This window comes from Ovis aries, chromosome 2 (assembly GCF_016772045.2).
Source record: "Ovis aries strain OAR_USU_Benz2616 breed Rambouillet chromosome 2, ARS-UI_Ramb_v3.0, whole genome shotgun sequence".
NCBI classification, from domain to species: Eukaryota; Metazoa; Chordata; class Mammalia; order Artiodactyla; family Bovidae; genus Ovis; species Ovis aries.
This window is the reverse complement of record NC_056055.1, coordinates 198,528,557-198,545,396: the sequence shown is the minus strand read 5'-3', so window position 1 is coordinate 198,545,396 and position 16,840 is coordinate 198,528,557. Positions and strand designations below refer to the sequence as shown.

General features: G+C 36.0%; 1 protein-coding gene across 7 annotated transcripts in view; it reads left to right on the top strand.

Moving 5' to 3' along the window:
- HECW2 (HECT, C2 and WW domain containing E3 ubiquitin protein ligase 2) overlaps positions 1-16,840 on the top strand; it is a 446,556-nt gene that overhangs the window by 363,035 nt on the left and 66,681 nt on the right. For all 7 annotated transcript variants that reach the window (XM_060411238.1, XM_060411235.1, XM_027965053.3 and 4 more), the window contains 3 exons: positions 403-537; positions 6,436-6,538; positions 8,871-8,967. In XM_060411238.1, coding sequence (XP_060267221.1) covers positions 403-537; positions 6,436-6,538; positions 8,871-8,967 — 335 coding nt within the window. The remainder of the gene's footprint in view (positions 1-402; positions 538-6,435; positions 6,539-8,870; positions 8,968-16,840) is intronic.

The following is a 16,840-nucleotide window of genomic DNA, read 5'->3' as shown; positions in this document are numbered from 1 at the left end:
TAGCTGATTGCATAAAAGGAAAAGAGAAGTCAATGATGTTTGAAAGAATAACTTGGTAATATCCATAATAGTATGCACTTAGCATCAATTAAGAGAAGCCCAAATGTCCAATCAGGTGATTTTTTTCTAGGATCCTGACTTTGATGACTCTCTCTTAAGAGTATTTCCTAAACACAGGGACCATGTTCTTTCCTGCTCTCTTCACTCTGAATTCAGTCTAAGCGTCGCTTCCTGTGTTCTGGTCTGTCCTGAGGGAGGAAGGAGTAATTCTCCCAAAGATTTGAAATTATGAGAAAACAGAGCTAAGGTTATTGCTCCAAAGTGGGTCTCTTCCTGAATGGTGAAACGATAGGACAAGTCTGTAGCATGTATGGACTGTTGACTCAGTGGATTGCTTCCTAGGCATTTTTTGTTGACCACAACTCCCGAACCACCACTTTCATCGATCCCCGACTCCCGCTTCAGAGCAGCAGACCCACGAGCGCACTGGTGCATCGGCAACACCTGACCCGGCAGCGCAGCCACAGCGCAGGCGAGGTGAGTCCCAGCTGCAGCAAGTGACCTGTTGGTTGGTAGGAATGCAGGATGTGGGATTTATTGAATTCCGCTGGCTCTTTCTTATTGCTTTGTTTTTCTAGTTTGAGACTATCATTTGGAGGCTGAAAAGTACTGGAATGTTGACAGGGCTTCTCTCTGGAAACAGAACCTAAATTGCAAGTTTAAAAGTAAGACATTAGAGGAAAGGTTGAAGAAATTAGATTTTTTTTTTTTTTTAAGTTCAGTGTGGGTGATGAGAGAAGATTCATAATGCAATAGTGTTCAAGAGAGGGGGATGGGAAGCCCTTTGGCATACCTGATAGCAACTTCATAGGAAGAAATGAACATAGCTTTTGCTCCATCACTCAGTCGTGTCTGACTTTTGCGACTGTATCCTGGCAGGCTTCTCTGTCCCTGAGATTTTAATTGGGGATTAAAATTGGATTAAAGGTAGGGAAGTTTCTTAAGTGAGGACTGCTGGATTAGATGAAAATCTCCGGCCTAGGCTATGAGGTTGTGATCCTCTCTAATCTTCTTTAAAATTAGGGTGTATATGAGAGTTGATTTCTATACATGAAATGCCCAGAGAAAATGGGCAGAATTAAAAGCTCTACTGTACTCTACTTTGCTGGTTTGCAGTGACCCTTGGTAACCACATGAGGGCTCTCCGATAACCTAACCAAAAAAGAACAGAAAAAAGAAATACTCTTTCTGTTTCCCTTTTTCGGTTGCAGGTTAAATAAATAAAAGAGGAATGTTTTATGTCAAATATTTTCTCCTTAGTACAAGACAAGAGGGCAGTAGAGGGTGAGATGGTTAGGTAGCATCACCAACTCAATGAACATGAATTCGAGCAAACTCCAGGAGATAGTGAAGGACAGAAGAGCCTGGTGTGCTATACACAGCACGTGGAGTTGCAAGAGTCAGACATGGCTTAGTGACTGAACAACAGCAACAATAGACTTATGCTTTGAATGTCATGTATCATCACGTTATATACATTGTTTCTAAAATTCCCTTAGACAAGTAGAATTAAGATTCTTTTCCTGCATTCCTTTTCCAGGTTTTGTCTATGAGCATATCATCTCTTCAGTATTATATTGTATGTCAAATATTTTTGTAGCTTCTATTATAAGAAAAGATTATGAATGCAGTAAATAACTGGATTTGATTTAGCAGAATTCCACTCTTGGAATTTCCCCTCATGATTTACATACTGGCTCTAAGGATCATATGTGTTTGCTGGTTAAAAGTGCAGACATAGACGAGTACACACAAGAAGCTCATATAAAAATGATATATAAATATATTGCAGGATGAGGTATGCACAAAAATATGTATGTTTTATGAGTAGCTAATAAATCTCTACCTGGCTGTCATCTAAACCATTAGTGGTAACCTGGACGATGCTGATACATTCACCTAAAAAGCAGTATAGACCTCTCACCTTTGGACTTTGTACATCATATGTAGCATATTAGGGCCGTGCCTGGTTTTATCACACAACCTGTGCCCTTTAGACACTTGCCTTATCTCCACTTCACCATATGATGCTGACTGTTCAGTCTGATCAGAACAATGTGCAAGAGATTAGTAACTTTATTTGTATTTTCTTTCAACTCCTCTGCCTCAGAATTTTAATTATTTTCATGGTCTAGTAATAAGGATGCTAAGGTCCACCTTAAAATTTGAATGAAAATTTTTCTTCTTATGGATGGAAACTGAGCAGTGGGACTAAGATGACCCTATAAAGTCTCAGCATTTAGCCCCAGCATTGTTAAACCTTTGAGGTAAATGTGCCTTCTGGCCCAGCTGTTGGAAGCACGCACATCCTGTAGTAACTGCGCATCTATCATGCCTTGCCCACAGTTTGACGGTCTGGTTTGAAGAAGCAGGGTGTCATGAAGAACTTTGGCTATTCTAGGAAATGATGACAAAAGGCACCTTACTGACAGAATGGAAAGTGTATATTGGTAGATTGAAACGATAAGTTTGGTGAATGATGAACAAGATAGAGTCAATGATCAAAATCTCCCCCAAGAGGAGAGTTCGTTGGCTTCATATATATATTGGCTTCATTTCTCAAAGCCAGTAACTCAAGAGAAGTGCAGTGGGAAAATTCTAGTGACATTCACAAGTCTTCCAGCCATTCTCTTAGACTCATTTAGCAAATATTCCAGGTAGTAGAAATTTGGATATCTTTTCCTTCCAACAAATGAATACTTATTGAACACTAGTAGTGTAGAAACTTGGTTAATGTGAGGTATACACAAAAATGACATGTGTCCCTGAGTTCTTACTAAGGAGAGAATATATAAAACTAACTATAATCCAGATGAATAACAATACAATTGAAAAATGCTTTATAGACTGTTAATAATGGCAGCTGCTTTAATGTCCCCCAAGTGCTATGGCAGTCAGAGAAGGTGGCATTTGACATCAGCTTGAAGGGAAGGGAAAGCTTTATTGAGGATAGGCTGTTTGAACTGCACTTTGAAGAATGAGTGAGAACATTTTGAAGAATAAACAGGCAGTGAAGGATGGGGACAATGTTTCCACTTTAGGGCCTTTAGAAAAACCCTCACCAAACACCTAACTGAAGCAGTGTGATAAAATGATTATGAGGCTTTGAGTGGGTAGGAGTAGAAACTGTATTTTAAAAGTACTGATTTATTAAGTAGTGCTGGGAAAACTGGACAGCTACATATAAAAGAATGAAATTTGAACACTTTCTAAAAACATACACAAAGATAAACTCAAAGAAACTGTAAAACTCTTAGAGGAAAACATACATAAAACACTCTTTGACATAAATCATAGCAGATCCTCTATGACCCACCTCCTAGAGTAATGGAAATAAAAACAAACAAGCAGGGCCTAATTAAACTTAAAAGTTTTTGCACAGCAAAGGAAACTATGAACAAGGTGAAAAGAAAATGCTCACAATGGCAGAAAATAATAGCAAGTGAAAAAACTGACAAAGGATTAATCTCCAAAATATACAAGCAACTCATTCAACTCAATACCAGAAAAAAAAACAGCCCAATCCAAAGGGGGGCAGAAGTCCTAAACAGACATTTCTCCAAAGAAGACATACAGATGGCTAACAAATACATGAACAGATGCTCAATATCACTCATTATTAGAGACATGCAAATCAGAACTACAATGAGTATCACCTTACACCAGTCAGAATGGCCATCATCAAAAAATCTGCAAACAATAAATGCTGGAGAGGGTATAGAGAAGAGGGAATCCTCTTGCACTGTTGGTGGGAATGCAAATTGATATAGCCACTATGGAGTAGTGTATAATTAGTATAATTAGTATACTAGTATACTAGTTCAGTCGCTCAACATGTCTGACTCTTTGCAACCCCAGGGACTGCAGCAGGCCAGGCTTCCCTGTCCATCGCCAACTCCCAGAGCTTACTCAAACTCACGTGCATCGAGTCGGTGATGCCATCCAGCTATCTCATCCTCTGTTGTCCCCTTCTCCTCCCGCCTTCAATCTTTCCCAGCATCAGGGTCTTTTGCAGAGAGTCAGTTATTTTCATCAGGTGGCCAAAATATTGGAGTTTCAGCTTTAGCATCAGTCCTTCCAATGAATATTTAGGACTGATTTCCTTTAGGATGGACTGGTTGGATCTTCTTGCAGTCCAAGGGACTCTCAAGAGTCTTCTCCAACACCACAGTTCAAAAGCATCAATTCTTTGGCACTCAGCTTTGTTTATAGTCCAACTCTCATATCCATACATGACTACTGAAAAAACCATAGCTTTGCCTAGAGGTACCTTTGTTGGCAAAGTAATGTCTCTGCTTTTGAATATACTGTCTAGGTTACTCATAACCTTTCTTCCAAGAGGCAAGTGTCTTTTAATTTCATGGCTGCAGTTACCATCTGCAGTGATTTTGGAGCCCAAGAAAATAAAGTCTCTCACTGTTTCCATTGTTTCCCCATCTATTTGCCATGAAGGGATGGGACCGATGCCATGATCTTAGTTTTCTGAATGTTGAGTTTTAAGCCAACTTTTTCACTCTCCCCTTTCACTTTCATCAAGAGGCTTTTTAGTTCTTCTTCTCTTTCTGCCATTAGGGTGGTGTCATCTGCATATCTAAGGTTATTGATATTTCTCCCAGTAATCTTGATTCCAGTTGTGCTTCATCCAGCTTAGCATTTCTCATGATGTACTCTGCATATAAGTTAAATAAGCAGGATGACAATATATAGCCTTGACGTACTCCTTTCCCAATTTGGAACCGGTCTGTTGTACCATGTCCGGTTCTAACTGTTGCTTCTTGACCTGCATACAGTATAGAGATTCCTTAAAAAACTAGGAATAAAACTACCATATGACCCAATAATCCCACTACTGACTATGTACCCTAAGGAAACTATAATTGAAAAAGACTCATGTACCCCACTGTTCATCACAACACTGTTTACAATAGCTAAGACATGGAAACAATTAGATGCCCATTGACAGATAAATGGATAAAAAAGTCGTGGTACATATACAGAGCAGAATATTACTCAGACATAAAAAGGAACATGCTTGACTCAGTTCTAGTTAGGTGGATGAACCTAAAGCCTGTACAGAGTGAAATAAATCAGAAAGAGAAAGACAGATATCACATATTGACACATATATATGGAATCCAGAAAGATGGTGCTGATGAACCTATCTGTAGGGCAGCAGTGGAGACGCAGACATAGAGAAGAGATTTGTGGACCTGAGAGGGGAAGGACAGGGTGGGATGAATTGAGAGAGCAGCTTTGAGACATCTACATTGCCATATGTAAAATTAGATGGCCAGTGGAAATTTACTGTAGGATGCAGGGAGCTCAAATCTGGTGCTCTGTGATAACCTAGAAGGTAGAATGGGGTGGGAGGTGGGAGGGAGGCTCAGGAGGAGGGGACATACGTACACCTGTGGTTGATTCATGTTGATCTATGGCAGAAGCTAACACAATATTGTAAGCTGGAGAATGACCATTCTCCAATTAAAAATAAATTAACTAAATTTTAAAAATATAAAAATAAAACAAAAAATCATTAAAAAAATAAATGTACAAATTTATAAATCCACAAAATTATTTTGCCTCTTGTTCTCTTAACTCCCTCATATGATTGTTCTACTGTTGCCGTGAAATACTTTTGTAACGTGGGGGGAAAATGCTAAAACAGAAGCTAAAGCAGTGTTAGAGTTTTCTGGTAAGACTACTAATGGGCATTTTTGTATATATGAGTTTCTAAGTCTATAGTAGGTGAAAAAACTAATTTGGGTTGGGGAAACCCTATTTAGCTCCTCCACACCTGCTATGATTAGCTCACTGGTGTGGGAGGCTCAAACCAGAAAGAGCTGTTGCTCTGGGTGCACTAATAAGCACATAAAATTGCTTCTGAGGAGATAATACCCAACTCAGAAACCCTCACAAAGACTGCTGCTCTTCAGCTCCTCCTCTGCTGAGGCAAGGGATTCCCTGACTTGCTCGGCCAAAAGAAGGTATATCCTGGCACTGCCCCAGTGAAGCACCCAAGTGTTCTCCCTGATATATTGTTGCAGATCTGTGTTCTGTCAGGTAGAAGTTACTTCAGAGGAACATGTATTCAGCATCCACATCCCCACAGGCATATTGAGCTCTTTCTGTATGCTTGGTCAGTAGTCACAGCCCTGGCCCCTCTCAGGGACATGGATACCCCAACTCCTCCCCTCAATTCAGCAACTGAAGCAGAGCTTTTGAGAGTCCTGTGTCCACTCTTCAAGCTAGCCTCTGTTCTGATCAGTTGGTACTTAGCAATGCTTGTTGTCAGTATTCTGAACAACTTGGCTTAGGATACCATTGTAAAGTATTCTGGGATTTAGTGTAGAACATAAACACTGCTTGTGTTTGCAGGTAGGAGAAGATTCTCGACATGCAGGACCACCCGTTCTTCCCAGGCCATCGAGCACGTTCAATACAGTCAGCAGGCCGCAGTACCAGGACATGGTTCCAGTGGGTATGTCATCTCTTCCCCACAGTCTTAGCGTTGCTTTCATGTCAGTGTGTACCATGCGTTCTCTGCTGATTCTTCCCTGCTGTCAGCCTGCTGCCTTTGCTCTGTACCAAGGAACAGTTGCATTATCCCTAAAACACTGATTTGAGTATCAAACACTTATGTCTTATAAAATCCTGTAGGCTGAGAATTTTTATACTACTCTGCCTTTTCCATGTGAAGTCTTTATGCTAGACTCTTGAAGTTAAGGAAAAATAGGTTGTTAAAGCTACTGGATTGTGTGGCCATTTTAAATTAGGCATTTGGACAAACAGATATTTATTTACTATATATCCAGTACTTGAGACAGAGTTTAAATGGTGTGTGAGCCTGTAGTAGTAATGATGGCACATTCTTAAGGGGTTTTGTGGCAAATTCAAGATAGCAAAAGCGCCAAAATTGTAAAATAAATATAAATGAATACAGACCAGTAGGCCTAAAGAACAGTTTGAGTTGTTAGTAAAATGAAGAGGTTGAAGTAGATCAGTTTTCAAACCTGGAGCCCCTAAGGTAGATGGAATGGATAGGCTGGCAAATGGGCTGTTCCATCTTCAATTTGAGCAGCTCTTCATTTGTCTGGTTTTATCTTAAAATTTTTATTTTTTAAAGAAAGATTTACCATGAAATATAATGCAGTGCACATGGCCTAAGGAAGTTTGAGAACCACTGATAGAAGAAATTCTGAGTAGAAATAAAATAGTCTATATTTTATTGTATAATTACTAATTTGATGCTAAATACTACACATAGAATTTTTAAGGACTATAAAATTGTAGTTTAAAAATTATCTAGTCTCTGATCTTAGATGAAATATAAAAATCTAGTGATAAGATTTCAACTATAAAAGTATGTTTATTATTTATCTGTGGTGAAAAGTGCAGTTAGGACACGTTGAGTTTGATAATGAGATTCCATTTTAGCAGATAGTATTTTTTAAAATTTCATTCACATTTAACTAAAATAAGCATGATGTAGTTAAAATTTGAAGTGGCAGATGACCAGAGAATTGTGTTTCTTTTGACTGATGTTTTTAAGTAAGGCATGTTTCTTGATCGTATTTATGAATACAAGAGTAGTAACTGAACTAGAATCTGTGGTGTTTGAGGATCCAGATACTCAGTTCTGTGATTTAAATGTATCTATATTTTGGATTAGAAATAGAAATGTAATGAAGATGAATTATCTTAAGTAGCTAAGTTAGTTTTCTTGATAAAAGAATATTAGCAGAGCCTTTAATAAATTTTAATTACATTTAAAATTTCTATAGACATTAGCCAACCTTAACTAAGATATAGATTTTCCTTTTAAAATATTATGTACATAATTGATGATGCTGGTTGTATTGTAGCTGTCGGTGTAGTTGATTTGGTAAAGAGCTACCCTGTGTCTTAGTGGCATTTATTTCCACCTAGAATTTGGGAATGGCTTGCCTCTGCGTTTTAGTAGTTGCTGTTGGCAACTCTTGTATTTTAGCAACTCTGGCTCTGCCTCTTTACCCCCGTAGGTGGCTGACATTTAATCAGAAGATGGTTTTCCGTTTCTAGCAGTTGCTTATGAGTTGATTTTAGTAAGAAGTAGCAATAAGTCTCAGTGTCTAGAATTAGTAGTAGTATCAGTATCTAGAATCTTGCTGACGATCTTATCTTGCAATTTGATAATAAATATGGCTCATCAAATGAGTTTAATGAGTGTGTAAATCAATCATACCTAACATCTAAGTCCAATACTCATACAGCAGGACAGACACAAGTTGGAATTTAGTTACCTATAGTGGTTCTAAGGGCTTCCCTGGTAGCTCAGATGGTAAAGAATCCACCTGCAATGCAGGAAGCCCTGGTTTGATTCCTGGGTTGGGATGATCCCCTGGAGAAGGAATAGGCTACCCACTCCAGTATTCTTGGGCTTCCCTGGTGGCTCAGACAGTAAAAAATCTGCCTGCAATGCGGGAGACCTGGATTCGATCCCTAGGTTAGGAAGATCCCCTGGAGGAGGGCATGGCAACCCACTCCAGTATTCTTGTCTGGAGAATCCCCATGGACAGAGTAGCCTGGTGGGCTATAGTCCATGGGATCTCAAAGAGTCAGACATAACTGAGCAACCAAGCACAGCACAGCACAGGGGCTCTGAACTATGACTTTGAATACAGGAAATATTAATCAGGAAAACAAAAGAAGTCTGGATTTATGTGAATGAAACTAACAACAGATTTGAAAATATTGTTACATACTATATATATATATTTATTTATTTATATAAATATATATTTATATATTTATTTATATATATATTTTTCCAGCTTACAACGACAAGATTGTTGCATTTCTGCGCCAGCCCAACATCTTTGAAATTCTGCAGGAACGTCAACCTGATCTTACCAGGAATCACTCACTCAGGTAACCAAAATATTGGTATTTGATTCAAGTTGCATAAGCCCCAACCATTAAATCTTCAGTAACACTGATAATCGTCTTGGAAATTCACTTTTGCTTTCTGGCATTCTGAACAAAGGCATCTTGTGCACAAATACTTTGTCACCAATATCAGATCAGTGCAGTCCTGGCTTTTCACTGTTAAGTATGAGAATTGAATGAATTTGACTAAAGAACCTAGAACCATCTTTAAAGAATATGAAAAAAAAAAAACAAACAAAATTTCACAGCCAAGAATGCATCCTAGATGTGTAGATTATAATGAATATAATAAGACACTGACTATTTGGATGTAACGTGAATAAGCAAAAGTAGCATAATGTTTATTGAATTGAGACATAAAATCTTAGACTTGGTACTGACATTTTTCCATAATAAAAACACAGTGAAGCTCAAAGAAGAAATCTAATCTTCTCCAGAGTCCAGCATTCCCCTGTATGACCCCTCTCTTCTAAACAACTCTTCAGTGTATCATGCTTCAAACCCAATTTTACTTTCCTGAATACATGCTGTTCCTTTCCCCTGGCAAGCTCTTCTGAGTGTGGCAAGATCTTTCCTTTTAAATTCAGTGTAAGAGGCCCCTCCTTGAAGCCTTTCGGCTCCATGGTGGACTCTCACTCTCGTGATGTAGTCTAGTCTTTCTCAACTTTGGTGTGCTTAGCATCAGAGAGGTGGAGATGGAAAGAATTGGGAGTTTCTGCTGAAATCCTACATAACTCAAAGCCCATTTAGTCCGCATGCCACTTTTAATGGCAAAAATATGTTTGCCCGGTGGGGCCATCCTGGTCCATGACAGCAGTTCTTAAATACTGTTCCACTAAGCTGTGTCGAACTGTTTTTGTCAGTATTACTGGGGAGTTTTATAAAGTCCAAAATGCCAGGTCTTGCTTCCCCCAACTTATCTCTCTTCTCTGAATTTATGCCCTCTATCCTCCCATGCCCTGACCAGAAATTTAGTTCAGGAAGTCTAGGTAAAGTTCAAGCATTTAATTTCCTAAAACTTCTCCACATGATTTCAATGGCACATCCAGGTATAATAGCCTCTGGTCTAGACACTGATTTGATCGCTAATTATTTAATGTATCAAGCTGTCCTTCCTACTATTTTGGTTATGTGACTTTTGTGCTTTGACTTTTCAAGTCCTTATGCTTTATTTTCCAATTAGATTATAAGCTATTTGCAAATAGAGATCTTATCCAGTTCATTAGTTCTCCTTCCTTACTGCTAAAATATCTAGTAACATTTTGCAAATATAGTGAATGTAGGTAGATGTTGATATGGAGATAAATTACCAAATATCCTTCTTATGATGTTCTTAGTCTCTCGTATCTTAAAAGTCATCATTAAAACTTTCTAAAGTTTCTAAAGGCTAAAACTTCACATAATTTCAAGTATGATACTACTAATGTTGCTTATAGAGAAATCCTGGTTTCACATAGTTAACTAACATCTAACTCAGGTATCAGTGTTTTCCCCAACTTGACAAGCATGCTGTTCTCGGTCAGGAAAAATTTTAAAAATTATACAAGCTGTCATTGTGTATATTTTATATTATAGCATCTACTCAGCAACCCATAGGCCTCTAGAGAGTCTTCTGTAAAAATAACTTTGCAGAAATGAGCCCCTCAGTTCTATAATGAGAGATCTTAGAGGTTCTGGGCTGCAAAGCAAAACAAACAAACATACAAACAAAATCCCTCCTCTTTTGCAAATCAGAAAATAGGGAGAACTCTGTTTTCTCTCTTTACCATCTTCAGCTCCAACCTGCTCCTCCGCTTGTAGTCAATATTCATTCCTCTGAAAGAACCCTGTCCCAGCAAAAAAGAACAAGAAAAAGGAAACACAAAATTTTCCACTTTTGCTCTGCAACTCCGCATTATTATTAATTTAACATATCGTAAGATCTCTATTGTCAGAGAAATAAGATGATATAATCTACCTGAACAAGGCAATACACATTACCATTAACTTGACTGAACCTTAACAGGTCCTAACAGGAAATACCTACAGGCCCCACTGGAAGATTCCAGTTTTGTTTTATTCCTTCTGCTTTTTAGAGTCTTTAAAGTCTCTAAACTCCTAAAAATTGCTGAAGGTTTTTATTTTTTACTGACACCTGGGGTCCTCAGTTAAGGACAATCTCATGTGATAATCTATTGCTAAGATATTATTTGATAGATTTTAAAATATTTCCATCTTATTTCAAAACATTAATAAATTTCCATTTATACTTTCTATAACTGTGTATAGAATTTGACCATGGAAAGCTTGAGCAGTCATGACAAGTAGGAAGAAGCAGGAACTTCAATCAGTGGAATAATGTTGCTCTTACATAGAGTGTGTGCCACTATGGCTTTTAGCCTGAAAATCTGTTGATAGTTCAGCACTTTGCTTATCGTAACTACATGATGGGGAAGTTTGTACATCTGAAGGAACACTCTGTTTCAAATCGTTAAAAACTGCATTGTAAGGAACATTCCCACAAATGAAGGCGGGGAAGCTGGGGTTCTTTAATCTCATATTTCAGTCATATATTTGATAAGAGATTTATGCATGGAATGGAACTGCTGAGTCATGGCTCAAAAGTAGCAAAGGTAACTGTGAGCCTGTCCTGAGCTGTGTGTACATTGTTCCTCATCGGTGGTACAGATAAAAATATTCCTTCTTATTTTCTCCATAATATAATGAGGAAATAAGTGTCAGTCTTTGGGAAATTCAAATAGGTACACCTCTGTGCCTTGTGTTTTTTTCATTTTTCTCGTATGATTCCTTGCCCTCCAGAAGATAGCAAGCAATTTGTTTAGTTTGTATCCGTACACAGCTTTCTCTTCCTTGAGGCGTACCTTGAGTACCTTGTCCTGTAGAAAGGTTATAGGTTTTCATCATTGGGATATAGCTTTTGCTTTCAATTGCTATTTTTAAAATTCTGCTTCCTCTAACTTCATCTCTCAAGCAAATGTACATGCTACCAAGTTGTTTTCTCTCTCTTTTTTAATCTCAAAAGAGATCTATTTGCTCGGAAAACTCAACATCCAAAAGTTGTAGTTCCATCAAATGGATTGTGTCTCATTGGATTACTACATTGGTTCTTAGTGAAAGAGAGTAATCCTACTAAGAAGCTCTATAACTTTAAAATACAGACGGATACAAAATGTTCTAAGATATTATCCAAAGACAATCTGTTAATTAAAAACACAACCTTTTAAGAATATTTTATAGATGAATGGAATGCATGCAAAGTCAATAAAATTTTGGTGTTGGTACTTGTACAATATTGTATTATGAACAAGGAACCAAGTACTGTAAAACTGACTTAAGAGTTGAGAATTCCCTTTTGTATAATAGTTGAATTTAACCAGTAGATCTACTCCCTACTAACCCAGCTTTCCTCAAACATTGATGATAATTATTTCGAACTATAGGTCAATTCCCTCCATGAGTATGTTCTTTGAAAAATTTCCTTCCCGTGAGAATAATCTGTGATGCTTTTTTTCTGTTCTAAATAAATTGGGCCATTTCCTATTTATGTCACTAGTAAATCAATAAATTGGAAGTCAAGAAATTCTGAGCTACAAAAGGCAAATGAATATGTGTCCCAGGGTTCACCAGAATAGAAGCAAACGCAGACTCTGACCTTCTGTTTCTTCCCATAACCCTATTTTAAGAGCCCTGGAATTTCATTATTGTTCAAATTATATGGTTAATTTTGTTTTCATTTTTAAAAACAGTGCATGCCATTGTGAAATTATCAAATAATACAGAATTTTGTGGAATAAAAAGTTAAAATTTCCGAAAGCTACCTTTCTTAAAACAAACCCCAGTGTTCAAAATTTCTAATCTATTTTTTGTTCAGTTTTCTAACAGATGAGTTTTTCTGCATTTAATATTGGCTAGAATATTAATCTCGCTTAACATCTGATCTACTTGTTCAAAATAGCATAGATTTCCCCTTGCCAATCCTTATGCATTTCCTGTTACGACCTGCCTAGCTCTCTCATCATTTTCTCCTCATTTGTTTACTGTTCTTTCAGATGTCTGGAACCAACGTGACAAACTTCTAAACTTTGTTGTACCAAGTTATATGTAACAGGAAATCTCCATTGGAACTTTTTTTCTTATGAAAAAATTACATAGGCTTAACTATTGAATTTTTTAAAAATACTTAAGATAATTCACTGACAACCACATAATGTTATTGGAGAGTCCTGTTTCCCAACTGGGAGATCAGCATTAATAATGACACTTAGAAAGTAGTAAAATATAGATCTTAAGAGTTCAGGGTCAAAAAGACCTGGTTTGAATTCTGGCTCTGTGGTTTACTCACCAGACTTTGAATGAGGCATTTAGCTCCTCCAAGTCATAGTTTCCTCATCTGGATGGGGATAGGAGTTTCTAACTTGCAGTGTCCTTTTGAAGATTAAATGAGATAGTATATTTACTGCGCTGATACTATATAAGCAATAGAAAGGATATAGTAAATTTAAGTAATATTATATTAGTAGCCCATCCTTCACTTCTTGATTATATCACAAGGACTCAGTTCAAAGTAATTTCCCCTAAATTTACTGGTTTTCTAAAGCACTCTTCTTAAGATGGATCATATGTATAAGTGCCATTGTATAATTCTGTGGGCGTAGTTAAAGTACAGGAATGGTCTCTTGCCTTCCATCACTAATTTCTATGTTGGACAGCTTTCTAGTGCTGCGCTTACTCTATGTTCTTTAGGAAACTTTGTTCTAAAATTTTTTACATGTAAGCAATGAAACCAGCCTTGACTGCTCCACATCTGCACAGAGGAATGAGTCTTCTGGTTCAAGATTCAGTACAAATTACTGAGGGCCAAACATCATGGCAGAGTCATTGACATAACATTTTAGAAGTCATCCAAAGGTGAATTATACTCATTTTCTCAGGCAATAATCTTGTAGATCTAATGAGAGGGTTGAAATATTGTTACCTAGGATAGTAAGGAACACAGATCCTTAGTCCTAGATCTCTATTCCACAGCTTCTGCAGAAGAAATAATTGCTACTTATGTTTTATGCAAATGGATGTTCCAATTTGTAGTAGTGTATAGATTTTTGACATGTACATCAAAATGTACATAATTGTCTAGTTTTCACACTTTCCCTATGTGGAATTTCATAACTATTAATTTTAAAATAACTAGACAGTCAATCACTTAAGGTTAAGAAAGGCCCCAAAGAAAAATTCTCATAGCCAAGATTAGTTTAGATTCTCTTAAAGTATTATACCCAGGTATTTGTTAAATTTTTCCATAAACAAAGCTCTTAAATATGTTCATCTACTGGATATTTCTCCAAAGCATTATATTTTCTGGCTAACAAAGGATTCAGTTAGGGTTTTCAAACCATTTTCTTGCATGAAGAATAACCATGTTTTAGGTATGTCTGTTCTATTGTTGATTTTTGCTATATTCTGTTGCACATATCAAAAAAGAGTTCAGCAGAATGGCATCCTTCTTCAGTTGCTCATCAGATGTCATCTCTGTGTGGACCAAAGTACAGTATCAGGAAGGATTCTATCCTCAATGCTTTCCCTAAACCCAAGAGAATAATAAACCATTTCTTTAATCATAGAAAACAATGTATTACTACTTCTGATATTAAAAATGGATTTTAATGAAATCTGATTTTTATATCTACATTTAATTGCAAAATTATTAGTGAATCTTACAAAGCAAATAAAATATACATAGCCTCTATGTTAACAATGTATTTTTTGTCTTTCTCAATGAATTTGAATAGTTATGGAAACTATCTTCAGAAAAATTAATTTGGTTAAACTTAAAATGCCCTTATTTCAAGCACATTGTCCTACATACAAATGGATACTATTAGTACATCCCATTGAATAAGTTATTACTGTCTGTACCTTGAAGGTACATTTTATAGTAAACATTCTTGCAGACCCATCAGAGTGCCATTATACCAAAAATCAGGTATCATATGTTTCTGAATTTTATATTTACAATAAAAATGGTATAATATTACCATCTGTGCTTAAAATGTTTAAAAACATCTTATATTTTCCTACCATATGTTTTCTTACACTTATATTCCAAATCAAGTATAAGCTACATGAAATCAAGTTGTATTTTACTCATTTTATAAGTTCTTACTTCTCGTAGTACCTCATATCTTATATTGTATAAAGTGGGTGTTTAAGAAATATTTGATAAATTAATCAATTTCATAGCAGTATATTTGGGACTTAATGATAGCCCCTAAAATTATTCACCTCAAAGGGGTAAGTAACTACATTTCCAGTGTTCAAGATCACATATATAAAGATATAGAATCCCTCTTTTTAATAAATCAATTTATATATCTTTGTATATTCCAGTAATTACTTTACATCCCATGAAATGGTAGCGTAACAATTATTTATTTTAAAAACTTGGCTAAAATTCTCTAGCATGTAGCATTATTTTAAGTAACAAGATGAAATTTTGAATAATGTTATTAACCTTTAAAATTACATTGGGATTTTGATGGACATTTTAAAAAAGCTTAAGTTACTTTGCATATGATTAAGATGTTTACAGTTTTCCATTTTTTCTTCTACAGGTATAATTTTTCATGCATTCAACCTTTGCATTTCTTACAATGCATTTTTCTTATTTATTTATTTATATAGGCACTGAATGTTTTGTGTCTAGGTTTTCCAAAAGTATTTTATGTTTTTGTTTCTGTTATGAGTGGACTTTTTTTATAGTTTTCTAAATAATGACTGCCAAATCTAGAAAACTTCTAGCACGATTTTCTGGAAATTGGTGTCTCAAGTTATTTTTTTCATTTACCTTGACATTTTATATCACTGTCTAAAAAATACTGCTGTATCCTTGCCTACTCCTTTACATACTGTTTAACAGACTTATCCATTCTAATGTTAATGGGTTATATTGTAACCCATTTGTTTTTTCTTTCATATATATATTTTAAAATAAAATATATGCCTATATAACATAGTTTCAATTCCTGAATATCTTTTCAGTTAAAACTCTTGTATCAAATATATAATAAATTATTATAGTTAATAAGAAAATATAAACCTCTAGCTATACATTTTAGCATAACCTAGATATTCTTCAGAATAATGATGGATTTAGGGTACAAGCTGTTAAGAATGTCTGACTAAGGTGTCTTATAGCCACATGTTTTTTGCATGTAATAACTAAATTCCTTTCGTTAGTGTTAAAATAGTTTTGCTTTATTTTGCTTTACTGAGAATAATGTTTACCATTGTCTGTTAAATTATGAGGATTTTAAACCCTTCATGTGTATTATCTCTTTGGTCCTCACAGCATTAATTTCAGTATTACAGAGAGGCCAGAGTCTTATCTAGTGCATATCATAGAGGTACTCAATAGGTATCTGTGGAATTAACCAAGATAAATACAAAGATTAAAACAACTTGCCAACAATAGAAGCAGAAAAAGGAATATATGACCAGACATCTAATTTGGCTCTATTTTCAATAGATCATTCTGTCTGTTGAAAAAGGAATAAATAATTATGAGACCTATCTGATAATATACTCAATATTTTGAAATTTTTACATGCTACTATATAATAGTTCTATGCTAAGCCTTTTATTTGCATTTGTTCATTGAATCCTTTTCACCAACCTATGAGGCAAATACTGTAACTATGCTTATTTCAAGATGAGAAAACAAGCAGAGAGAGTTAAGTAACTCTCTGAATTCTTAGCACAGAGCTCATTTATATCCACTTACAACAAATATTGCTTCTAAATATATGACTAATTGATTTCACCTCTGTATGTCCATAAGCATTGTGAGATAATAATAGAT